Consider the following 26,360-nt stretch of genomic DNA (forward strand, 5'->3'; position numbering starts at 1 on the left):
TTCAAGTGTAGGGGCAGGTATCCAAAGCTCAGAAATGTGTCTGGTGTAGTTCATGTTTCCCATCAAGGCTTTACAGCCAGGCAGCCCTTCCAATTCCCTTCACTATGAGTGTGAAGATGTATGGAACACTCGCCCCATTCACACGCCTCCTGGGACAGACGAGGAGCAGCAAGCAAAAGACAACTTTTCCATCTCTGCTTTTTCTGAGCTTAGACAATGAAGAAACAAACCCTCACTTAGTCACAGATGGGCTTAAACCTTCTTTTGTCCGTACCGCATTCTGCAGTCCCGGGCACATTTCCTTGCCCTGGAGGACGTTTCTGCGCGGGGAGCGCAGGGGCGCGGAGGGAGCGCTGCCCCCCGCTCACAGGCACTAGTGGGCGCTGCGCTTTCTGCTCCAGCTCTCCGAGCAGCGATGCTCCACACTGCGGTATACCAAACTGCGATATACCACACTGAGATATACCACACTGCGATATACCACACTGCGATGTTCTACACTGCGATACTCCAACCGGGCTGGGGCAGCCGGGGCGGGGCAACTATTTCTTCCATATAAAGGACTCTGTGTGCAGACTGTACGGAGAGTTGTAATTTACGCTATTTTACTTTATTGAAGCTGAACTGGGATAGGTCACTGGTAAGCAAGTAGGAGCAATGCAGGCAATTACAGCCGCTTTTTTTTTTTTTTTTTTTTTTTTTTTTTTTTTTTTTGTATGTGTGTGTTAAGCATTACCCTGCAGAGCAGAGCAGCCTCCCTGCATCCCAGCTCAGGGCTCAGAAATAAGGTGTCTCTTGCTTTACTTCTCTGGTTTTACTACACAAAACACCCGTGATGTCCCAAAGAAGGACAGCTGAAAGCTGTCGCAGAGCTGTGCACGCTATGTTAAATATGGGCTTATTTTTGTGCGGCTAGCAACATAACTTTTTTTGGTTTTTTTGTCCAGGCTGGCATGGGGGAGAATATATTAAAAAAAAAAAAAAAAAAAAAAAACACACAAAAAAAACCCCCCTCCACTGACACATTTATCTCTTGTTATTTCACAAAGAAGTGGTCTCTTTTGTACTATTGCAAGAGACATGCAAAAAAAAAACAAACAAAAAAAAACAACCCCCCAAAAAACCAACCTGGGCACGTTACAGGAGTCTGCTTAGCAACTTTCAGACTTTGTTCTTCTGTTTTGCTACATAAATACAGTAGACAGAAATGGGAGATAACGCTCCCAATGCCAATGAAGAGATCAATTGCTTGCCTACTCTCGTTTACGACAGTGGAAGAAGCACTGGTTTTCCCTAAAGCGGATTTTTTTTTTTTCCCGGTAGCCTGATGCATGGAAAGCCAGTGCATTGTCCTCTGACAGCTGATGCTTATCGGGCCGGTGGGGGTATTGTGTTTCAGCTCATGGCACTGAAAAACCTTGTAACTTTCTTTTGAAGTTAAATGGCTCCGTTTTGTTTCCGTGTGTGAATAACTCTCCGAAGAACTACAGTGACCCAAAAGTCGAACTACAGTGACCCAAAAGTCGACCCGTTTACAACGCCCGTCCAAGCGACCTGTTCCTGTCTCTCGGGCGGAGCTTTGCCCAAGAAGGTCCCCTCGGAGGAGCAGGCGGGCGGGCAGGAGGAAAGGGGGAGGGAGGGGGAGGCTCCTCAATCAGCCCAAGTTGCATCGTAATTAAATTGTATTTTATCCTACCGAGGCATGCAAAATATCGAGCAAAATACAAGTTTAAGTAATTTGTTTGTATTCTTACCTGTAGGAGTTGGAAATTAACAGCCCCGCTAGTTTACTGCTAAGCCTGAAGAGCGAGAGATTGCTTTGCAAACATTACAGTTATTATGTCTGCAGTTGGTACTCTTTGTATAAATTATTGATCAGCCATCTTATTTTTCTTTCTGCTTAATGGATATTATAGCATAGCCGTTTACACGCTATAGTTAAGGTTGTGTCAGCATTTCCATTTATAACATCCCCCTTTACCCAGAGTTTATAACTCTCTATAAAATTCCGCTCTGTGCTGAAACTTTTCAAGCAAGGGCTCGGGCTTTTAAAAATCCTTCCTCACCCCCACCTCAAAAAACCCCCAATTAATAATATTTGTCTGCTTTTTTGAAATATGGGAATAATGAAGGTAACACCCTCCCCCCCAACTGTTTTCCATTCACTTCAGTGACATGAGGAAGAAGAGGCTGCGTCTCGCAGGCTGTCACTTCCTATATAAAAAGAAGGCAGCACTGTGCATTTTTGTCGCTGTTATTAATATTGTTATGGGAAGCAATTAGCGCCGGAGCGGCAGCCGAGCCGCCGCCCTCCGCCCGGCCGGGCTCCCCTCCCGGCGGCTCCGGGGCTCGGCGGGGCCGCGGGATGCACGGAGGGAGGCGGATCCCGCCGCTCCCCCCCGCTCCCGGGCACGGAGCAGCAGGAGCGGTCCCCGTGCTCCAGCAGGGACCGCGCTGGAGAGCCTGGAGCGCTGAACCCGGGGCCGGCTCCCCGGTGCTTCCATTAGCCTGGGCTGGGAGCGAGGGATGGAGCGGCTGAGCGAACTAATTCTGTAAAGGGGGGAAGGCACGGCAAAGGGCAGCTCAGATTAGATCGCCGCTTTAACATAATTTAATGGCAAGGGCTTTGTACTTCGTAATTATTGCTCCGAGCGACTCTTCCTACCTGTTGGTAGGTGAATTAGCACGTTGGACTGAGGACCTCTAATGAGAGCCCAAGTCTAACTCATACAACACAGAGGGCCCCCCGTCTATCCCAGCCCTCTTTTAAATCACGCAGGGAAGTTGGTTATCATTTCCTCCCCGCGCTGCAGCTCTCCTGCTCGGCTGTCAATTGTCAGGTGAATGTCAGCAGGCAGTGCCCAGCCACTGCTCCATCCATCCATCCATCCATCCCGAGCCAGCCCGGGAGGGGACCACGACCCGATCCGTTTCACCGTGTGGCTCTGGTAGCAGCAACGTGACCGAGAGGCTCAGATCGACAGAAGGGCTGTTTTAGTTACTGACTTCGAAACGCCTTTTCTGAAGTCAGAATAGCGATTTAGGGGGGAGAAAAATCGCAAATAAGCAAGTAGTTTAATTGGCGTTTGGTTTTTGCAATTTCCATACATGCGTTTGTGCGTGGGCGTGTGTGTGGGGCGTGCGTGTGTCCGTGTGTCGGATGCCGGCGCGGAGGGAGGGAAGGGATGCGCGGGCTCCGGAGCCGTCGGTCATCGCATCCCTCAGTACAGCGCATCACCAGTTAGCATCCCCGGGGACAACACCCATCGCTCGTGGGGATGAAGGGGAAGAGTTGAGGGATATTCCCTGGGGCTAAATCCTGCCCCTCTGCCCAGGCGGTGAATAGCCCCGGAGCCAGCGCGCTGACTCGGGGAGTACAGCCGGCAAAAGCCGCTCTAGCTGAAGTGCCGGGGCCGGGACTAGGCAGGGCGTGTGCGAGCTGCCAACCCGCAGCAATTCCCCATCCAGCTCTGTGCACGGGATGGCCAGCCTCTGCTGTCAGCTCTCTGGCTGAGAGGTTCACATTAAACATCAGCGCAAGCAGGAACAAGTGCTCCCAGAATCTCGTTTTTAAGGACTTTAAAAGTTATTTTAGTGGCTCCAGAAGTTTCTTCACTTTCATTCTCCCACCACTTTTTTTCCCCTTTGTTAGGCAGGCACCATATGTAAATGCAATTTGTAGTAAACAGAATGTGAAAGCAATCTCGCCATGTATTTTGGGGTTTTTATGATATATGGTAGACTGTTCAGAAATGCAGGCTATTGTTAAAGCTGTTTGTGCCCAGTGTACTAATGTACTGTTTGATTGAGTGAATTAGCAGTCATAACAATCTGGCAGTCTGGCCATAGAAGTGTGCTCAAATTGATTTGTGTTATGGCTGGACTGGAAAATCTAGTGTTAGTTGTTTTTTTGCCCTGGGGCATTGTTTGTACCAAACTCCACTTTTCATTTAATTTTCCAATAGATTTTTGAAAGACCAAAAGGTTTGTGATCAACGTTTGCTGCACTTTATTATTATTCAGCTATTAAAAATATCCTATGAGTAATTTCAGGTTCCCCAAAACCTTGCTTTCAATTAGAGTAAACATAATTAGCGTGACGTCGTGCTTGGAATGGCAAATCTCCCTTTGTATCTATTAAGCATGTTATCTACTTGTCCTGTCACTGAAAGGAATCCAGTTTGTATTTGTATTGGACAAGGTTTTGTGCTACTTTGACTATAACACAACAATTAGAAAAACAGCGCTGCAGTATCCAGTTTCTTACTACTGATACAACACTTCACATCAATCTCAATTGTATTCGTGGTGTTTGTCAATGTTTAGTAAATGTCTTGGTGGAAGAGAAGCAAAAAAGGATCCCTTTTCACACACTTACATTTCTATGAGTCTATTTTCCTGAGCGATGCAGGGGGGATTCTGTATGAGGTCCCTCCCTCTCTCTCAGTCTTCCCTCTAAATAGCAGATTGCTCTTCAAAGGGGGATTGCTGCTCGAGACCTGAGATTAAAGCAAAGCAGAACTTACCTTCTCTGCGCCAGTACTTGCTCATTTCTTAGAATCTCTGCTCGGCAGTTGTTTGCAAGAATTATAATGCAGCATGATTAAACCTAAAACATTACTCTATTGATCACAGAAAGCTTTGTGAAATCATCTAGTTTCTCCTCTTCAGAAGCAATGAACAAAATAGGTCACTATACAAGGGTAAGACGAGACACAAGACAGAAAGGTTTCTAAGGAAAATAAACTCCAAAGAAATGCAGGGGGAAAAAAAAATTGTAGACAAACTTAACATGATAATGCACTGCTCATCCTTACCAGGTGCATACCTTCTGTTGCATCCCCTCTCCTGGTCCATTCCTTCACACACGTTCAGGAGACAAACACTTTTCTGGGGTGTTTCACTGAATGAATTTAAATATTTAATTATCAATAATAACTGAAGATGGGGGAGGGAGCTGGTGTACTATCCTAGCTCCTGTCAGTCAAGTGTTCAAATTCCTTAAAATGCAACAGCTACAATGGATTTTGTAATTGCATTTTACCCTTTACAGCTGCCCTCAAAATTGTAATTTAATAAAATAGTGAACTCCATATCAGTCTTTTTTTTAAAAGCAATAAATTATAATCACTGTCAATACATCTTACTGCTTTAACATACATTTTAATATACCAAAATGGTAAAAAGAAAAAAGAAGAAAGAAAGAGAGAGAATACCTGCCCTGAACAGCTACATGAGCAGAACAGAAACCCTGCTTCAAACAATATTCCAGGAAAGAAATTAAAGACTTCTTAATTAGTGCAGCAATTAAGCTTTCTTGGTCGCATTTTAATCAGCCCAGGCCCTATCAAAGGACAAACAGAACGATTTGCAGGTCTTTGAATTTTAAACAGTCTTATTGATTTCAGCACCATAAGTCTTCACTTGACACAGGGAGAATTTTCAAATATCAGTTACAGTAATTTGAGTTTTGCTGATATCAACTCAGAGAGAGAAAAAGAAAACACCCAACAATATTATTACACGAAAGCGTCAGCAACTAAAAGGAATGCAATCTAGAGAAGTTTACAAAGGATGACCTCAGGATTTATTGGTTTATGTGAGTGTGTCAGTATAGGTGCGAGTTAAATTAAATTGAGACACTCCCCATAATAATTAGAAACACTTACCGCACCAGAAGCTTTGAGGAATCTCGAGCCTTTTCAAAAATCTTTCTTTCTAGGTTTCTAATCCCAATGTTGAATTGATATCATCAAGGTTAACCCAAACCCCTGGTAGTAAACCTTTTCAAACTACATTTTCCTTTGGACCATGAGAATTATGTATCTGTGGGAACACACAGCAAATAGAAAAACAGAAGAGCTGGTGTAGGAATCATGTTGTAGGAAAAGTAGGGAACAAATGAAGTGGTAGCTTTCCTAATTTAGAGTTCACCCAGATCTCCAAGTGGCAGTATCACGCCTGTCTGGCTCTGTCCTGATCTTCTTATGGAGTTGTTCTGTCTTCACAAGGTGTGAGAGAAGGTGACATGCAAAAAGAACAGGTGAGGGAAAGAAAATGTGGACAGAGTTGGCTTTCTACAAGTGAAAAACAGGAAGAGGCAGTGTATTTAGATTTTGAAATTACAAGTTTTATGCAACACTAGATCCCACCACTGGGATCCCACCATCGGAACTCAAGTTGTATATGCTCCTCCAGATAAACATTCTCAAAAAACCCCACCTAAAAATGGCTCAAATAAGTGTTCTGCACAATTATGAGTACAAAAGACTTTAAAGTAAAACATTACTCTGTGTTTTCATGGTTTTATTTGCAATTTTAAAGATTTTAGTGCAGGATAGCTTAACTCTCACAAGCAAAACTTGTCTTAAGTGGCATTAGAACAAATTCCCGTAAATTAAACTTACAGTATAATAAGCAAGCAGATCATATGAGAACAGTTTATGTCTGATACTGTGGAAATTCCCCTGCACCAAATTAATACAGTTGAGATTATCCACTCTACAGATGTGTCATCCCGTGAGTCATGTCTCATGTAATAGTATCATAGGGAAAAAAAAAAAAAAGGCTATGGGCACATACATGCATGGCAATTAAGTACACGCAGGGCGGATTTTTGAAACAGGAAGAACTACGCACGCACCGACCGCTGATTTTGCAGACCCCCGTCGGTACCAGTGGCCATTTCTTTACCCCTCTCAGTGTGCGGAGTGCCCTGCAGCACGCAGGACGGCGCCCAGCTCTCCCGCTGCCCGACGCGCTCCAGCCGCATCCCGCCTCGGGGCCGGCAGGTACCGCGCCCGCCGCCGCCCCACCGCGCATGCGCGGCCGAGCGCGCCGGCTGACTTTGCGCGCTCCGGGGCGCGGAGGGGCCGGGCCGGGGCTGCGCCCCCGCTGCGCGCCGCCCGCACCTGTTGCGCGGCGGGACCTGCGCGGGCCGCCCGCCCGGCCGCCCCTCTGCCAAGTTACTTCTGTGCCGCCGCAGCCCGCTCGGCGCGGCGTCTCGGCGGCCTGAGCCGTAGTGCCTCGTAGTCCCCTCCGATCCGCGGCCGCCGCAGCAAAGTCCTCCGCGGATGCTGCCGCGTGGGGCTGCCCGTGCGCGCCCCGCGCAGCTGCCGCCGCCGCCTGCCGCGCAACAAAGGGCACCCTCGGCAGCAGCTCCCACCCCGCCGGGAGGAGCGTCTGTGGTCCCGGGAGAGCCACAGCAGCAGCGAGAGCAACAGCCCCGTCCGGAGGTGTCTGCTTTTGTCTGCCCCGGCAAGGTGTGCGGTGCCCAGCGCCCGCCCCGCGCCCCGGCTCCCCCGCTCCCGCCCGGCTTTAGGGGAGCGCTGGAGACGCTCGTGCTTCTCCACAAACTGTGTTGACAAGCGACTGTTGAAAAGGGCTGGGAAAATTACATCTCATCTCTGGTGGGGTGAAATATGAAACATGTAATCTAACGGTTCCTGAAGGAGGGGGGAGAGGGACTTCTCTCCCTCTCTCTCTGTTTTCCTGCTCCGGGTTCCTGGTTGGATAATTTGGGTTAATACTAGTGAGTGAGCCTTTTGCTGCTTCAAAGGGTATTTCAAGTTGCCGGAGCTCCTCCCCTCCGCACCGTGTGACAACAACAACTCGTCCAGCGAGCGAGCGGCGGCGGCGGCGGCAGCAGCCAGCACTTCCCCGCTCATTTTCTCTCTGTCATTCCCCTCTCAATCTTTGATCAATGTACTTGCCAGAGAGAACCGAAGTCCTTCAAACCTCCTCCTTTTCACCTTCGTCTTTAACGTGGTGCTAGAGCAAGGACCACAAAAAGAAACTGCCCTCCCCCTCCCCTCGGCCCCAGCCCCGCCGCCCGGAGCGGACTTCTCCTCCTCCTCCTCCTCCTCCGTCCCCACTTGCGGGACACTTTGTGCGTTCTCTCTCTCACTCTGCCCCCTGCTCTCTCGCTCGCCGCAGCACCTGATCTGGGGTTATCCCCCCCTTCTTCTCCCCCCTCCTCCCTTCTCTCCTTTCCTCTTTTTTTTTTAATAATTTTTTTTTTCATTTTTCCCCTTTCCCCTGCGTGTGTGTGTGGGAACTTTCCCCCCTCCCCCTGCCCCCTCCGCCGTATATGTGACCATGGCCGTACCGGCTGCTTTGATCCCTCCGACCCAGCTGGTCCCCCCTCAGCCTCCGGTCTCAACTTCTGCCGCCTGCACCACCACCACCACCACCTCGTCGTCGGCCACCTCGTCGTCGGCCACCTCCTCTCCGTCTCCGTCCATCGCTCCCCCGCCGGCCGCTTCGGGGACAAACCTATTCCGGCCGGAGCCCATCGCAGCAGCGGCGGCGGCAGCGGCGGCCACAGTCACCTCCACCACCAGCGGCGGCGGCGGTAACGGCAGCGGCGGCGGCAGCGGCGGCGGCAGCCCCAGCCTGGGCACCGGTGGCGGCGGCGGCGGCAGCAGCAGCAGCGGCGGCGGCAGCGGCGGCACCTCCACTCCCAATGCCAGCGCGGCCAGCGCGGCCGGCAGCCTGCCCGGCAAGCCCGTGTACTCGACCCCGTCCCCGGTGGAGAACACCCCCCAGAATAACGAGTGCAAGATGGTGGATCTGAGGGGGGCCAAAGTGGCCTCCTTCACCGTGGAAGGCTGCGAACTCATCTGCCTGCCCCAGGCTTTCGACCTCTTCCTGAAGCACTTGGTGGGGGGCTTGCACACGGTCTACACCAAGCTGAAGCGGCTCGAGATCACGCCCGTGGTCTGCAACGTGGAGCAGGTCCGCATCCTGAGGGGGCTGGGGGCCATCCAGCCCGGGGTCAACCGCTGCAAGCTCATCTCCAGGAAGGATTTCGAGACCCTCTACAACGACTGCACCAACGCCAGGTAAGCGCCGCAAGGCACACGCGCGCCCCGCCGGCCCCCCCGCCGCCGCCGCCCCCGTCCCACCCCCGCGCGGTGCGGTCCGGGCGAGCGCCGCGCCGCTTCCCGCTGCCCCCTCCCGCGCTGCCCCGGCACCCAGCCGGCCTTCTCCGCAGCCAGCGGCGCTGCTTCTTGGTGGGACGGAGGGACGGAGGGGGGAAGGGGAAGCCGTGTTCGTGCCCCCCTCCCAATGCGCCTTGCAAGTGTCGCCCTGTCATTGTCCCCTTCCCTGCCCCCCGGGCCGAGGCGTGCCGGGGGTAAGGGTGGCCGCGGGCAGCGCAGCGCGGGAGCGGAGGGCCGGCGGGGGTGGGAAGGGGGCAGAAAGTGTTTTCTGCCCGAACCTCCAGCAGAAGTTTATCCTTGGATGTATCTTTAAAGCGGGCAACCCTGGGAAAAAGCCACCCGAAGGGTGCTCGGGAGTGGGCGGGGAGCGGTCCTGATGGGGGGACGGCGACATAGACGCAGGGGTGTCGCGTTCCCTGGGATGGGGCGCCGGGCCCGTTCCGGGGCGATGCAGGCCGCTTGGCCATCAGCTGCTGTCACACATCCAAGGGGGCACGTGGACTTTTTGTGTAGGGCTCTAAGGCAGTTGCCACATGGCGAACGGGGGAGGTGAAGGCAGGGCGGGAAGACGGCGAGGAGGAGGAGGTGGAGGTGGAGGCAGCTTTTCTTTGGGGCAGTGGGGAGAGGTGCCAGGCGGCCGGGCTGGGCTGCTTCCTTGGTGGGGGGGTGGGGGGGTCGGTCCCCGAGGAGCAGGTGCGAGCAGCTACAGGCCCCCACGAGCCCCCAGAGGAGGAGACGGGGGGCAGCGGGAGCGCGGCAGGGATTTGGCAAGGCTGGATGCTGCTGCCGCGCAGAGTAACGCGGGCGCGGTGGCGGGGCCGGCGCCGGGGGCGGGGAGCGGCGCTGCGGCTGCGGGCGGTGCGGGGCTGTCCCCGCACACCGCGGGCCCGGGAGGCGAGCCCCAAACTTGCCACAGCCGGGGAGGAGTGTCGGGGGGATAGAAGGAGCTGGCAAAAGGGGAAATTCCTGATGCAATAGCAGCCGCCTTTGCAATGGAGGGCGAAAGCGTGGGGCTGTTATCTCTCAATCTGTAGGTTACAGGGCTGAATCTGCTCGATAAGGAGAAGGGATCGCATAACTGCCGTGACCCCGAGATCAGAGCGGTCGGAAGCGCCTCCAGTTGCCGGGGGCTCTCCCCCTGCCTCAGGCAGGGGCGGGGGGCTCGGGCTGTGCCGCGCTGGAGGGGCGCCGGGAACTTCCCACGGAGGAGGTCGTGGACAAAGTCCCGATGCTACTTTCCGTACACCCAAACAAACAGACCGGGCTCGTTTCACTTTCCCATTGTCAGATTTCAAGGTGCAGCAACAACCAACACGTGGGGAATTAACCCCACGCGATGCCGTGCTCCTGCCCGTCCCGTCCCGTCCCCAATGGCGGGGCGTGTGACATCCCCTCCTCCTTCCCTGCACCCCCCCCCCGACTCAGCAGAGGGTGCCTGGCAGTCATTAGCATAGACCCGGGCGAAGCAGAGCGCTTACTCTGCGGTAGCAGTTGCTGGATGGATTGTTGAAGTTCCTGAATATTCAGGGCAGCAGGACAAAACAGCCTGGAATAACTTCCAGGCGCTGACATAACTGTAGCTGCTCGGGTAACTCTGCTGTTGTTTCATGTGGAATCAACATGAATATTAATAGCTACTCTTAGACAATTGTTGGGTTGGGGTTTTTGTGTGTGTGTGTGTGTGTGTATGTCCGTGTGGTGTGTAACTTGCAACAACTCTATGAGAGTTCCAAGATTTGGTCCTTAAAATAAACTTATGAAAGTTTTAGTTTGCCACGGTCATAACCGTGTGAATTTTAATTTGAACATGTAGAATTAAGAAATACAGAAACTTTCTTTTTTATCGGAGATGGCTGGGGCCTTATGGAGACACCAATTCCTGGACTTGACAGGGTTATAAAAGGGTTTGGCAGGCTGGTTGTAACATGGCTTGATTATGTCAACAGCACAGAATCGGCTGTGTTTCAGCTGTTCCTGAGGTCTGCTGTGTTATCATCCAGTGCAGTAGAAATTACAGTAGTGGGTTCAGAAGTGAGTAGGATTTGACCCTTAAAAAGCGTAATTGTAGTAGGCTTACTTATACATCCATTAAGCAAATAAATTAATGGAAAGGATATACAATAGGTATGCAAAATGTATTATTACAGTATAGACGAATAAAGCAAAGTGGGTCAGTGAGTTTTGGTCAAAATGGGAAGATAAATCTGTATTTGCTTTCTGGATTTCCCCTCTAATACATTTAATTCTTCATTCTTTGCAAATTATTTTTAATTATTTCTGACATTACAATAATTATGCAGAGTATTTTGGTCTACTCATTTTAGTGATTTAAGTGACCTTTCCTGACTCCCAGTTACTGCATACTTTAGCTGGGTGATGTCTTTTTGTATCCTGGGTGGACACTTTACTGTTGAGATGGAAACTGGAAGAACCAACTCCATCCTAGCGGCTAAATTGTTGTACTCATCAGATGCAAAAATTTTGAACCAGCATCTTATCACTGTTATATTTGTCTCATAATCAGCTGATGCACTCGAGTACGCTAATCCCTTTTTGGAAAGCTTTATCAAGGTTAATATGTTATTTAATCAAAAAAGGCATCCAAATAAAGCCATTACTTTGTTGTTCTTTAAATGGATTGAATCGTTAGTTGCCAGTTGCTGTGGAAATAATTTGCAATAACTTATTTCGAGACGGAAAAGTTTTAGATGTGTTTCACCAAAATGATACATTTTAACTGTGATATTGCTATTTAAAAAATCAATAAAACAAAAATCAATAAAACACCAAGGGATTTTCTATTGAATGCTTAATGTGGAGGTCTGTAAAGTGAATTGGTTTCTGTGTTTATTTGTGATACTACTAATAATAACATGATACTAAAGGACCTTTTTCTAAATTAGGCTTGTGTATCAGTTCACTGGAAAAATAAGCTTCCGTTATGGAAGATGACTTTTCTTTTCTGGTCATACTGACCTTTGCTTTTATTTTCCTCATAAAAAGCATTGGCTGCCAAACAGAAATCCAGGAAATAGCAAACTGTGCATTTAGCTTACATTCCGATTAAACGGTTTGACATTAATGGGATACTAGAAAGCCATATGCCAAACAAATAGGGGAAGGATAAAGGCAAAACATGGAAAATATTTAGAGCTACTAGATGCCAATCGAGTCAGGTTTCTTGAATGTGTGGGTGAAAGGGAGTAGCGAACTGTGCACTGGATGTCACCTGCCTAGGATTAATGACCTGGAAGCTATTGATCTCAGATTGTTTCTGGTCTCTTGTGTTTTGAGCACTTGTTGTGGAATTTTGCCATGCTGGATCCCTTTCTAGAGTTTTCCCATAGACATAGGCTGGCTTTGGATCGTGCCCACCCGAGTAAAGGCTAAAAGCGTGCGCTTTCTTCTGACCTCCCTTCTGTGACCAGGACATGTTAATCTTTTCTGACATTTGAAGATGATTTTGAATGAGTTCATTGACATTCATACTTAAAGTGGGGAATTATTTGCAGCCTTTGAAAGCTATTTACAATTTTTGGAAAACAACCTAATTGATTTTTAAATGTAAAGGGGAAAGATGCTGAGCATGAAACACTTCCCTTCAAAGCCCATCTTACATGGCAGTTATTCAGTCCCTCTTTCCTAGCTTCTGCTTCTCTCAAATTATGTGGACCTAGCATGTCCTTGTTTACTGAATACTGCTCAATTGCATAGCTTTTTTTTTTTTTTCCCTGTTTGTATTAATTAAAGGAGTATCTCACCCAGATAGGTTAGTACAGATCACAGATACTTTAAATGAACAGGTCAGCAAGTGCAGCTGGAAGGAATGTCAAATATATAGTACCTGTGGTTTATATTGATGACCTTCCTTCTTGCCACAGATTATTAAAATATAATCAGCAGAAATGTGGAAGGCTTTACAAGCAAACGTGACTTCTGGAAGGGCAGAAGATAAATTGTAGTAACTATGAAGACGGAGTAAAAGGTGTGGAAGTGGTTTCCTTAGACTTAAATAAAATAAAAGACTCCAGTTTCTCATAATAACAGTACTGTAATATCTATCTTACATTTTGTATTTAATGGTAAAAAATGTAGTTTAAAAGCTAAGATCCTTGGCCCGTACTTACTGCAACAGGACGGAACTATTTATCCCTTTAATCTGATACTTCAGTCGCTGGCAGGAGCAGGGTATCTGATACTTTGGAAGGGAACACTTCCCTGGGAACGCTGGCTGCCTGTCGAGAAGTGCTGCCGACGCTGTTGAGGGCCTGCTAGTGATGGGCAGGGGGACATTTTTTTCCCTGATTGCTTCACATAATCTTCCTCGAGGATTCAATTTGATTACCTCCTCCTTTATCTCATAGCTATGAATATTGGTAAAGTTTTGTGTATTTTTTTTTATTTCTTTATAATTAAGAAATCTTTTCTTGGCAGATGTAGTTTTTGTAGAAAAGCTTAGTTTTACTGTCAGGTCAGAATCAACTTTACTTACAAGAAAGGGCTATGTGGATAGCTGTGTTATTTCCTCAGACCACTGCCTTTAACGTCTGTTAAAATGCTCGGTTCAGTCTCAGGCTTCTGGGCTCTTTCTGCAGCCACAGGCTGGGCTTGCTGAGCCCCCTGGGCACATGGAGCAAGTGCCCAAGTGTGTCCCTATGGGCTGTGTTGGGGGGCTGCTGCGCCCACCCAGGGCTGCTTCTCTGCCCCTCCTCAGCACTGTAAACCAAAATGCGCTCAGAGCACTCTTATTTACAAGTTGTCCTGCTTGATGTTCTGTAATCCGGAGTGGGTTCCGAATATTTGTTGGGAACACTAATCTTGTTTGACTGCCATATAGTATTTCTTCTCTGTTCCCCTGCTCCTAGATCATTCCAGACGCCTGTTTCTGCCCATCTCTGTGACTGGTCGTCTAAAGTGAATTGCATACGAAGCAGAGAATTTTCATACACTGCATTGAATTTTAATATTTTCCTTTTGAACTACCTAATCGATATATGAAATTGTTACTACAATCTCTGCTGGTCTGGTACAAGTAAAGCTCTTTTTCACCATTGCCAGTGTTGCCTAGTCATGGAGGAGCTTTACAAGTTTAGCTGTAAAAATTCATTAATGGCTGTAGGATAGCAGAGAGTAGTTAGAAACTACAGAGTTTTATCTAAATTGTATGAGCCAGTGAAACAAGAGTCCAAAACAACCATGATGCCTGTCTGGTTTTAAGCAACAGGGCTGGGTTTAGATCCTCTTTGTTCTTTTATAAGTTAAATATGTTTTGTTTTAAAAATAACGTTTGGGGCATCTGCTTTGCATTATGAGTTAATTCCATTCATTGTTTTAAAATAGTGATTAACCTTTTGCAAATTATATACTGCACATGAACAGTAATTTTTTCAATAATCTTTAAATGTGCATGCTGTAACAGCGCCATAATGTGGACTGACATAATAGGAATTGACAGTAAATTTTTAGTTGCCTAAATACGTATTTAAACGATACAGCTGAAGAGTCATCTGCAAAAAGCTATTATGATCCAGAGAGTTAATTCATATATAGATAATTTCTCCAGTTTGAATTAAGGAAGAATTTTTCTTTTTCCATTATCATTTAAATTATTTTCAAAAATCTTGAAATATAAACCAAAAATCTTTATATTTAGAATTAGGATATGTCTATGACTTGAAATAATAAAATCCAGTTTGCTTTGGGGAATAACTTTATCCTTAACCCACTATGTTCTACTTATTTATCTGATACTCTGCTCAGCCTGGGGCATCTCCTAACAAGTGCTGATGTTTCATTTCACAGGCATTGAAGAATATTCAACTGTAATCTACAGAATGTGGAATATTAGCATTGAGTGTTAATAACTGCAAACTGTTTTAAACTTTTTTGGGTTTTGTTTTTTTTTTTTTTTTTAATGGAAGAAAAGGAAAAAAGATGATAGTATATTTTCCATAGCATTAAGTAGAAAAATACTGTCACTCAGTTTCATCAGAGGAGGGATCAGTTTTTGACCATCCAGTTACATCCCGATTTGGAATTTTCCGCTCTAAGTCACTCACAATGATTAGCTGAGATAACTGAAAATACTGAAAACTTGCTTTCTCCTCTGTGAATTTCTGTAGGTCTTTTTTAGAGATGGGGTATTTAACCAAGCAGACCCCGAGCAATAGTTCAGGATACGTCCACCAAAACTGATGAAACTGCTTGCATGAGGAAACTGCTTGCGACTGAGGAAATGGATCACAAAATGTACTTTAGTTCACCTTGCTTTAAACAATGTTTTGTGATAATTGCTTTTAGGGTGAACATCCTCCTATGGCAGGTGGATAAATATACACAATGCAGTTTGCAGAATTGAATGGAAAGATCTTCTAAATCGTGGGTATCAAAACACATTACTAGTTATAGGCAGAAACTTTCTGAAATAATATAAGCTTTTTTTTGTTAGTGTTCATGAAATTATGTTTCTGATACAATATAATATTCCAAAGTTTTTATAGTGCACTCCTGAGAATACTTGTGTGGGTAACACTTAATGTAACTTTCTGTTCATTTATCTGTTTAAAGGTACCCTGTTCACTCCAAAACTAATTTATTTTAGATACTTTCTTTGCATCCCACATAATTTGCATCTTCATCATGGAGAAGAAAGCTACTTCAGTATGAAAAAGAAGTATATTTTCTGTTACAAATATTGAACAGTGGGATTTTATACCATTGAAAGGCTGAAATTAGCCATAGTCCAGGAACAATGGAGCAGGTGCAATTAAAATTTGCTGGTGCATCTTGCCCCACCAACCGGATTTTTTTCCATTAAAATGAGTAGATGTTTTGGTAACGAAATTTTATTTATCCTTATAATTTACAGAATTAATCTTTGACTTGGCCAAATGGCTAAATTATGCCTAAATCCCTTTTGATCTGAAAAAGTTCAGGTTCAAGCAAAGCTTTCAGACTAATTTTCTTATTCACATTTTAATTTTATGTGATACTAAATATACTGAAAAAAGTGCACCTTAGCTGTTAAGACATATTTTTTTACATTCATTTTGTTCCTTAGATTGCATGAGTGAATGAGAGGGCACAGTAGGTGTGCATACAGATTACCTGACTGACAAAATAACAAGAGTTACATACTGGAGTTGGATGGGGAGAAGGAGAAGAATGGGAGTACGTGGGACTGCTGCACATGCTTTAGCATAATTGACAGCTGAAATATACTTGTAATGTTACGATGCCATGATTGAAGTTCATAACTCTGAATGTTCCTGTTAGAGCACTTGTTAACCATGCTGAGAACAGGTAGTAGGTATTTTACATTTGGAGTACAAGATGTTGTTTGGGACATGTCTCTCAGCATGTGCTTGTATTTACAAACTGTTGTACAATAGAAACTGTTTCTGAATTTTACATCTGGGAAATGTTTTGCTTTTTCATTTTACATGAAATGATTGTAAAGAATCAAAAAGAAAGTTATATAAAGCAAAATATAAAGGAAACAGGTAATGTCGTATTACTATTTAATAACATCTTTTGTAACCTTGATTTCATGTTATTCTCTTACTAACTAATGATTTTTTTTTTTAAGAGCTGGATCATGATTTTATATATGGGACACAAAAACCTCCACTTTCTCGTATTCGATATTATATTTTTAAGAGCAGTACAAACAATGTCTTACAGTTTTGTTCAGTTTTGTACAGTTTGTATAGTTTTGTGATAAACCTAGTCAGGGTTTATTGATAGTTTGAGCATTCCTTAAAAAAAATCCCATTACTAAAGCTATTATTTTTTAATTTTTCTTTTTCCAAATGTGGTAAAAATATAAACTTAATACTTTAATTGGTTTTATATGATGTTTTAATGGATGACAGTGTTATCTGTTTTTATGAAGCATATAATTTGTTTCCAGTCTCTTGGCCTGATGTAAAAACCTTTATTTGTTGGACAAGGTCACCTGTAGGACTTAATTATTGACATTAAAAAAACAGTGCTGTGGTTTCAAACCATATGTGTAACTTCAAAAATGCAGATACTACTGTTGCTTTCAATAGCCTACATGTATCTTTTAAACCAAGCATATGCAAAATATATTTGGAAGTGCTATAAAAGAATCAGTTGACATCTTAGGTAGGAAGCTGGATTGCTGTATACTTTCTTGCATTAACAGGGACAGTTTGAAAGCATTGGAAAAATGCTTGAGATTTAGTGTCCTGTAAATTACCTCTTGTTGCATAAAGTGGATTAATGATGCGTTTTTTAATACATCATGCATTTAATGCAATCTTAGTGTTTTTGTGAGCATTCTTTCCTATTAATTAATTTCAGCAAGTCAATCAACATCTTTGCAGGAATAAGTATCAGAATTTGGTATAACCTGTGGCTTCATACCCTCTGCTGGGATTTTTTGTATTAATTTTTGTAGTACAGATGCAGCCTGTCCCTTCTTGAAGGGAATACATGCTCCCAAAATATGTGCTGTGGCTGTGACTTTTCACATTCTAGTGCTGATTCTCACTGATAGTTTGCTGGGAAGGAAGTGAAACCATTTTTCAATTATCCTCTGTTTCCTTAACAGTAATTTACTGCATGGGGGTTAGAAAATACCTCAGGTGGTATTAAATATAATAGGGACTAATACAAGTGAAAAGTCATATGTTCTCTTTTTTTTTTTTTTTTGATACATCTTACCTTGTTAGAACAGTTCCTACAATATAGCTGTGTATTTTTTTTATTTCTCTGTGTCTGTATCTGCCAGTAAAGCCTAATTTCATGATTCTGGTGCAAGTTATGCTGCCTGTTTTTCCAATACAAAGCAGGATTGCTTGGTTTTGGTTTTGGTTTGTTACAGATTTTTTTAAGCTGATACTCATAGTTTTTAATGGGCCAGGTTAAAAAAATATACATTAAATGGTAATAAGATGTTTTGTCTTACATTACTGGGCATTATAGATGGTTTGTGATTCTACTCATTCCCTTTGAAATGAATTCGCTGCTGAAATATGATGTTAAAATTGACAGTAACAGGAAAAGAAGCTCCTGCTACAATAATTTACTCTTTAACGTATAGCTGTGTATAAAATACAGTTTTGAGAAACTATAAGACAAATGTATTAGAAATACTAATTCACCTGCATGTAGCTGTTTCAGGAGCATGCATGCAAATCATGTAAGAAAGGAGCCATAACATTTCCTGGGGAGGGCATCAGTGAGGATTTTAGTTAACACATTTGGGGATAGCCACAGCTGTTGGGTTGGCTTGAGGCCACTTCAAGGTACAACAGGTGGGACCTTGCTTAGAATTAATAAACTTTCAACAAATTTTATTGTACAGAGCTTCTGTGGCACCATATCGATAGAGTGGTGGAAAGGGTGGATTTTATCTTTAGAAGGAGCATGTCAGATTTACCCCCTAAGAAGTTGTCTCAAACAACCTGAGTTTCTTTGTTATCCTTCCTTTGCTCTTTGAATCTCTTTAGTTGACCCAGAAGATGTGTGGTTCCACACAGAGAGATTTGTAGCTGAGTGGTCGGACTCAACCTACTATCATTGCAGCCTCATTGCAATAGAAGTTGGACACAGTGGATGTGGTGTTAAACAGAATAATTTCAGGTTGTTCCCGAAGGAGTTCCTGGAGGAGTTTCTTCCACCACCTTCAGCTCTCTGCTGCTGAGCCTGTACTATTGTGGGTCTGCTGAGGAGAGGTTTCATCTTTTCTGGTGACCCCCTTCTGTGATTTTGTCTCATTGAGTCTTATTTTACGTGTCTTAAATTAGGACAATACAGTGATATCATGAGAAGTAATAAAATAATAGTTATGAAATGCATGTATTCAGAAATATTCTGAGGTATGACTACATGACTAGAGAACTTTCTGACATTTAAGGAAAGAAGAATGTCCTTAGTTAAAACTACTGACATTGTTATGTGGTAAGTTTGTCCGCTCTTTGGTGTGCCAGCTGATGAGAGAAAAGGAATTTTTTTAGAGGTGAAAAATGCAGAGCAAATTAGTTGTAAATACTGTTCTGTGAAGTTGTGTTTGACTCCTACAAGTAGTTTTCTGTGTGGAAGGTGTGCTCTGAACAGGATGGGTCTGTCTTTTCAGCTTGACTAATCACTTCCTTTCAGAAATCCAGAACGCGTGCAGATTTGAACTTGTAGCCAGGAAAAAGTGCTGCCATGCTTCAAATTGCCAAAGGACCTCCGGGGACAGAAACTTGACCTGGTTTTATGAAACCATAGAATTACATTTATACAAGTTACCCCATGGGAAAAGAATGAACTGATCCCAATTCATTTCTAAATTCTGGGGCCTTACGGGTCACATTTGAATTTTCTCCTACACCTGTTTTTCTAAATTTTTCTGAGGACGTTTTCAGAAACTTACTTTACATTAGGTATGGGTCAATTGCCTAACATTTAACAGTTCACTATTCTAATTCTTTGAAATGTCTAATGGTTTCTCAATATAATTAAGCTGCAAAAAGTTTAAATTATAGAATTTGTTTGGTATTGACTAAATCCTCAAGCTGGGAACTCTCCTCTTGGTTTAGTAACTCAGGCTTTGTTTTCCTGTGTGTGAAAAAGAGGAAGCAGTGACTGGAATACATGCAGTACATGATGTGTGGGCTATAGAGAAGAGGGCAACTCCGCAGATTTTGGGCTATTCACCTGGAATGTGAGACATTGTGGCTCTAAAGGGATTACCCATGAGACAGTTCACAAGGAGGCTCCCAAGACTCCATTCTTCCTTTCTCCTTCCCTTACTTGGACTAAAAACTCGGGATTTGGGAAAACGTGATTTGTCTTGCCTCATCTTGGAATCAATTGAAATAATGAGTAATAATAATGCTCCCATGGCATTCCTCCTTCAGTACTTTGGTTTGAGCTAGGAGCCTAAATACCCCAGGGTGAGTGCTTACCTCTCTCGGGTGAGGTGCTGTGGTATTTACAATGTCCAAGTGTTCCTGCTGGTGTATTGCCAGGTTGGCCTATGCCAGCTGAGTTGAAATAGTGGGCCCTAAGGACATGGAAGGGTTCCTTAGTTCAAACACTTAGAGGGTTACATTAAAATTAGAATTAGCTTGCATTTTGATTTATTTAACAAACTAAGTGAGTGTTCTGTTCAGCTTAAGTTTGCCTCAGCAATTACTATCCCACAGAGGCTCTTCAAACCTTCCAGGCTTTGCTTTCACCTTCTTTTCTAATTCTCAGTCAGTCTTTCCAATCCTTGATATATATTTTCAGTGCTGAAATTGGCATTAACTGCCTGCATAAGTCTACCTCTTTCTAGTGAATGAATGACAAATTTGGGTACTACTAATCTAGTATAGATGCTTTTGTCTTTAATGCCATCTTAGCACTGCAATTGACTGAACAGTTCAGCTGGTGATCCCCGGCTGTAGGCTTTCATTTTGTGAATGTGGATGTGGCCGAGGGAGCTAGTTCTGAGTTTGTAGGCCCTTTTTTGGCTTGGGCAAAAGGGATTGGTAGGTGAGAAATGGATATAAGGGTGTTACCAAGACAAGTAGGAAGATGTTTATTTACTCTGGTTGTTCGTTTTTCATACCAGTGAATTTTTCTGTGCAGTTTGCATTGAGCCATTAATGCCTTTGCCAGTCTGGATAATTGAACTGTTTCATGAGGTATCATTGTAGGGACCTTATCAAAGACTTGTTCTTGTTTTGACTGGCAAAGCGAAAGGCAGGTCTTCTAAATGGTGATTACTTATCACCATTATGCATTTATTATAAATGTGTGCATCGTGTCCCATCAACAGGTTTGACTACTATGTGGTGCTGACATCCTAAGTGGGTACAGTGGGGGATATTTTTTCCAAGACACAGCAAATGGTATTGTTCCCACATGACTTTTAATGGAAGGTAGAGAGGTCCAGTTACAATTAGGGGCTTAAACAGTTTTCTTATTTGCTTGGCTTTTCCTTTGTAGTTCTGTTGTTCTTAAATTGTGTAGAAGATTTTTTTTAATTTTACTATATCCCGAGTAAGTTTAGATCAGACTAGGCTTTTGGCCTATCAATAAAATGTTTTGACTGCTTTCTGATTTTGGTAGTAAATGAGGGAAATTAAATTAAATTTAAGATCACCTATAGGTGGCAATAAATTCTTCCAACGTGATTGAAATGTTTGTCTTAAATTCTCTTTGCATCTAAACTAAAAGAGAGAAAAAAAATCCCTGTTATCTTTTTGATCATAGAACAACAACTCAGAAAGAAGGAACAAATTCTGATCTGTGAAAATTCAAGCTCTTCCTTTCTCTTTCCTCTTCTCCTGGTTACTTTCTTCTCTTCACACACCTATCTGAATTTGGAAAAAAAAAGGAAGATGAAAATTTACAGTTCTTCATGGAAGCTATTTTATGAGGCACTGTGAAAACTTCAGATACAGAGGATGCTTAGTGGGAGCAGTTGCTAACCCTAGCAGTAGGGACAGGAGCCCTGAGGCTATGGGGCTGGGAACATGCTGAAGAGTAGCATGGTGAAGAGGCAGAAGTGAAAGGCTGGTTGACAGCATGTTAAAGCAAATTTATCCGGTGTTGCTGTCACATGCGGCCTTATGAGTTTACATATGTATGATCAAATTTTCAGTCTTTGGATCACAACTGTGTCCTTTCTCTTCGCTAAGCAGGGCTATGTTTAGAGTAGTGCCTGGGAAAGCAAGCAAGAAGAAATAAGCTTTACCATAGATTTTGATGTTGGGTGAGATTCTTGTGGCAGAAATGTTAAATGGGAATGAAAAAATTGTCTTTTTTAGTAATACACTTAATCTGAAAATTCTTACCTATGCTTTGTATGGTTCTAAGTTTATTTCAGAAGTATACTGCTGTAATTCCCGTTTCTTCCAATTTTCCCATATCCCATGTGCAGCAATGAATGTAGTCACTATGCTATTGGGCCGTACGTGGAAGTTTAATCCTGCAAGCAGGAAGCTTTGTTTTGTGTAAGGGGTCCTGTTGCTTATAGCATCTCAGTTGGATGGTTTAAAGTAATAAAATTCTGCAGCTCCTTAAATATTTTCAGTATTGCTACTCGGATAGCAATAGCAGACAGCATAGCTAGCAGAGTTTTCATAAGCTGGAATTTCACAGACAGCGGCAACCAAGTGTGGGAGCGATCAAAGACCATTATTTGTAATCAAAATGTGAGTTAGGTGTTATAGAACAACTGGTGGGTGCTTGTGTGCATGTGAAATTTGCTTACACGAATAATCCCATTGATTTAAATGAGAGCATTCAAGTGACGAAAACAGGTTCAACGTGAGAATGTTTAGAAGACGGTGACCTCAGAAGCGAGCAGTCGTCTTTGGAAGCATTCAAAGGGCGGTTGTTAAAACTTAAAGCTGAGAGCTGGCGTTTGAAGGCAGAAGCAGCTCAAGAGGTGTTGGGGGAGCTCACCTGCCAGATAATAATGCGTTTTAATGATGCTGGTTAACTCTGCATCAACTTTCTCATACTCTTTTTTTGGGGGGTATGGGGGAAGGGATGGGAAGGAGGGCGAGAGAGGGACGGTGACAGCAAGGCTGTTTGTTTTTCTTGAAAGTTGTTTGTGATTTCAGGTACTCATGGGAAATCTCTTGATCAGATTCACATCTGTTCCTGTCAAAGTGGGTGCTAAGATACCGGTCACCCAGCAACCATGTCCAAGAGGGAATTGGGCCGATAATAACTTCAAAAAGGAATGACAGATGCTAGATTAGGATGAAAGACAAAACGCATGAAAAATGAGCTTGTTAGAATAAAAAAATTGTTCAAGCACCTTCATGCAAATTAAATGAATATTGAACATTTGCATGCAGTAATTTCTACTTTTTCTGTTGATTGAGAAGAAATAAAGATGGTACATATAAAAACATAAATGTAATTTTTTTTTTTGCACCAATTAACATACAAAGCAGTATCTTTCTTCTAAAAATGAGATTAGCCACCTGGGTGCTTGGCTGTATCCCACATATGTCACAACATTTTTGTAATGTGTATGCGTCTGTTGAAGAAACACCTTATCTAATTCTTTGTAGCAAAACAAACAAGGAAGAAACCTTATATTAATTTTAAAATACTTTCGGTTAGCATCGTTCCATTTTTTTCCAGCTGCGGTTTTCAGAGCTGAATTATTTCCTGCTGTCCTTGAATTCAATCGGTATAATGTGCATTAATAAAAGATCACATAAGATGAGTTCAGACCAAATGCTAAGGTTTCCTATTGACTGGTCAAACAATACATATTTTAAAACACCATGTCTGTCAGGGTAACATGAAGAAGAAATAGTCACTTTTCCATGCCTATGCATTAAGATAATTTAAATAATCTAACAGTTTTATTATTGAAATGTTCATATAACAATCAGAATTTGGAAAAGAATGATAAAATGTTCTGATTGAGAAAGGACTCTGTGTCTTGGTTTAGCAATGTCTAATGTGGTCACGTACAGAAATTGATTTTCTTCAGAAATTAATTAATTTTTCATATCGCCCTAAGCTGCAGTTAAAAAGAGTGCATACTTGTCTGTTTTTTCCAGAAATATTGCCTAATCATATTAATACCATTGCCCCAAGGATGAAAAGATAATTGTACAAATGCATTTGGAAATATGTATCACTGAGTATTTATGATTAAATTATGCAAATGACCCAGCTCTCATCCTTTCCAGACCCAGATTGTCTAATTAGGATTGATATGCTGAATAGATGTTCCAGAATTTGAATACAAGCATGTCCAAAGAGCAGAAAATTGGAAATGACAAGGCTGAAATGCTAAGAAAAGTGTCTTTCCCTTTTATACTTTACTAATGTGGTGTTAGCAGTTGCAGTTTTTCCTTTGGCTATATTGTGTGACTCATGTGTCCTACAAGAAATAAGTCAGGAAAGAAAAATCAACTTTTATAAATAGCTTTACTTTGCTCTGGACTTACTTTTCTTTAAAAGTCTGTTAGCAGTTCTCTCCCCTTTAAAGCTTTGTATCCTTCATGTTAAAATAATGATGTATTCCACATAAATTACTTCTTAATTTGGAGCACTGTTGTTTGTAGCTTGTCTCCAGCTGCCAGCTGCCAGTGCTAGATATTTAGCTCGTCAGCTTCTCATATATTCAGATGAGATTTACACACCTAACAATTTTAAGTTTGGTGGGGTTTTTTGGGAGGGGTTTCTTATTTTATTTGAATTCACTATTCCTTCAGGTAACTACCTCTTTTTTTTATTATTTTAAAGAGGAGAATTGATATCTCATTAAGCTTGTTTGTAGACATTCTGAGTTGGAATAATAACTATCAGCAGTCTACAGCATTTAAATCCTTCTTCTTTAGTGGGCTGTTTGTTCATTTATCTCTTGGGAAGCTGGGAGAAGAGCCTGGTGAGGAGCAAGGAGGAGTAGTGAACTGTCAGTACTTCAGCCATTGTTAGCAGCAGGAGTCGCTCCCTCTGAACTCTGTTGGCTCCTGCTACCCATCTGCAGGATGATGGATTGCTGTGTTTAATACATTTCAGCTTTTGTCTGTCATAGTGTGGATAGACAGCGCTATCAATTATTTCAGCAGTGATTAGAGTGCTGGTTGTACCCACTGCTATTGGGCAGCGCCTCCCAGGAATGTCTGATGTGGGAACTCCTTGGTACTCTCCCCACGCAGATGACTTGCTCGGCTAACTTGAGGTGGTTTCAAACACCTACTAAAGACTGCTGGGAATTGCTAAATCCTCACAGCCGCCCTGAAACAAAATTCAGACACCCCTGCAAATAGTCTGGTACCAGCCTAACCCAGAGAAAAATGTGTTGTGCTTTCCATAGGTGGGGATGGGAGCAGGGGTGAATTTGGGGCTGTGATGTCAGCGGTCCGTCTGTAGTTAAGCGTGTGGCTACTGGTGATGCGGGCGGGGTGCGAGGACCGTGCTGAAGCAATGAGACACGACATGACATGTGTCATACGAGGATTTGCTGAGCCCTGGGTGCTTTGTGATTCACGAGTCCACAGGCTGAATGATTTTAGCCACCAGAGAAGTCGCTGTACACCAGCACAACATATGCCCTGGAGTATCTTCTAATAATTATAAAATGTTGCAGTAGACATATAAATTGGAAAAAAAGAAGATAATCGTGTTATGGACATTACTTTAGACAAGTGGATGTATATTGTTTGCATTATTATCATGTTAATTTTCCACTCTTAGAAAAAAGTGATATTTAAAATCTTGCGTGAAACGGTATTGTATTAGAAACAAAAATATAACTATGCAAACTAAAGCATGTAATACTAGCTTTAAAAGATGCTTGACCCAGTTTTCTTGATTTGGACCATTGCCCACCATGACAAGCTAGGCTGAGGATAACTTTCACTTCATTTTGAACTGAGGGAGGAAGGGAAGCTAAATCAGAAGATATTAATCATCCTTGATTTAGCTTTCTTAGCAGAGAATTTAATTTACAGAACCAGAAGAAAGAGTAAGTACTAAAAACTACCGTTAGGAAAAGTGGTAACCAGGCTTACATGTGCTTTCTTTACCCCTGTTTCACTCTGTATTCACTTGATTGTGGCACTGTTTGCTTTTAAAAAATTTCTTTCCTTTTGGTTATACCAGAGTTCTGCAGCTCTTCTTATAGGCAGTAGTTCGCAATTTCTCTGTTGTGCTTGTTGGAAATCTGAGCTCCACAGCACAGTCGTGGGATGCCATTTTTATTCCTTTTTAAGATGATCCAGTCAGTGGCAATGCTCACAGGGAGGAGTGTTCATGATAATTAAAAGCTGGAGTTTACCTTTAAAAAAAAATTGGCAATTTGCCCAGGAGAAAATTCTGTCTTCAGTCACCATTTTTAATCTACTCGGCTGTTGGGAGTTATCTTCACTTGAAGACTTGTCTGGTTTTAAAAGTTGTCTGGATGTTGAAATAGTTTCTTTGACATTGCTCCTAAGTGTTCACTTGCCATAGATGATGATCAGAGGATCTGAGGACTACGTGGAAAAGAGTATCAGTAATAAAGTGGGAATAATCTTGACATGTACAGCTGGCAGCTTTTCTCAGTTTAGTCTCCCTTCATTACCAATGTGTGGCAGTGAAACAAGAAAACTTGAGGTACACTTTACAAATTCAAGAGAAACTTAGCGAAATTAATATGTGTTTATAAATAAACACATTTATATGTAAGCAAGTTTAACATATTGAACTTTTACTGATTTTTTTCTCCTTTAAAATAAATGGCATTTGGCTAGGGAGTTGTTCTTTTGCAGAGATCAGTATCTGGAGAATTCATATGGAGAGGAAATAACGGCAACTTGAAACTTAATGAAAAGCAAGTATTAAATAAATCCATGTATTAGTTGGTGATGTGTTAATAAATGTATCACATAAATATGATAGGTAAAAGAATCAGATAAATGGTTCCTTAAGCAGATAAAAGGTCTCTGTTGTTTA

The 26,360-nt window shown here is 43.2% G+C and overlaps 1 protein-coding gene across 4 annotated transcripts in view; it reads left to right on the forward strand.

The window, feature by feature from the left end:
- The first annotated feature begins 8,023 nt into the window (after window positions 1-8,023).
- The window catches only part of DACH1 (dachshund family transcription factor 1), a 352,274-nt gene continuing 333,937 nt past the window's right edge, over window positions 8,024-26,360 (forward strand). For all 4 annotated transcript variants that reach the window (XM_064713502.1, XM_064713482.1, XM_064713513.1 and 1 more), the window contains exon 1: window positions 8,024-8,843. In XM_064713502.1, coding sequence (XP_064569572.1) covers window positions 8,098-8,843 — 746 coding nt within the window. In that variant the 5' untranslated portion in view covers window positions 8,024-8,097. The remainder of the gene's footprint in view (window positions 8,844-26,360) is intronic.

This window comes from Zonotrichia leucophrys, chromosome 1, assembly GCF_028769735.1.
Source record: "Zonotrichia leucophrys gambelii isolate GWCS_2022_RI chromosome 1, RI_Zleu_2.0, whole genome shotgun sequence".
NCBI lineage: Eukaryota > Metazoa > Chordata > Aves > Passeriformes > Passerellidae > Zonotrichia > Zonotrichia leucophrys.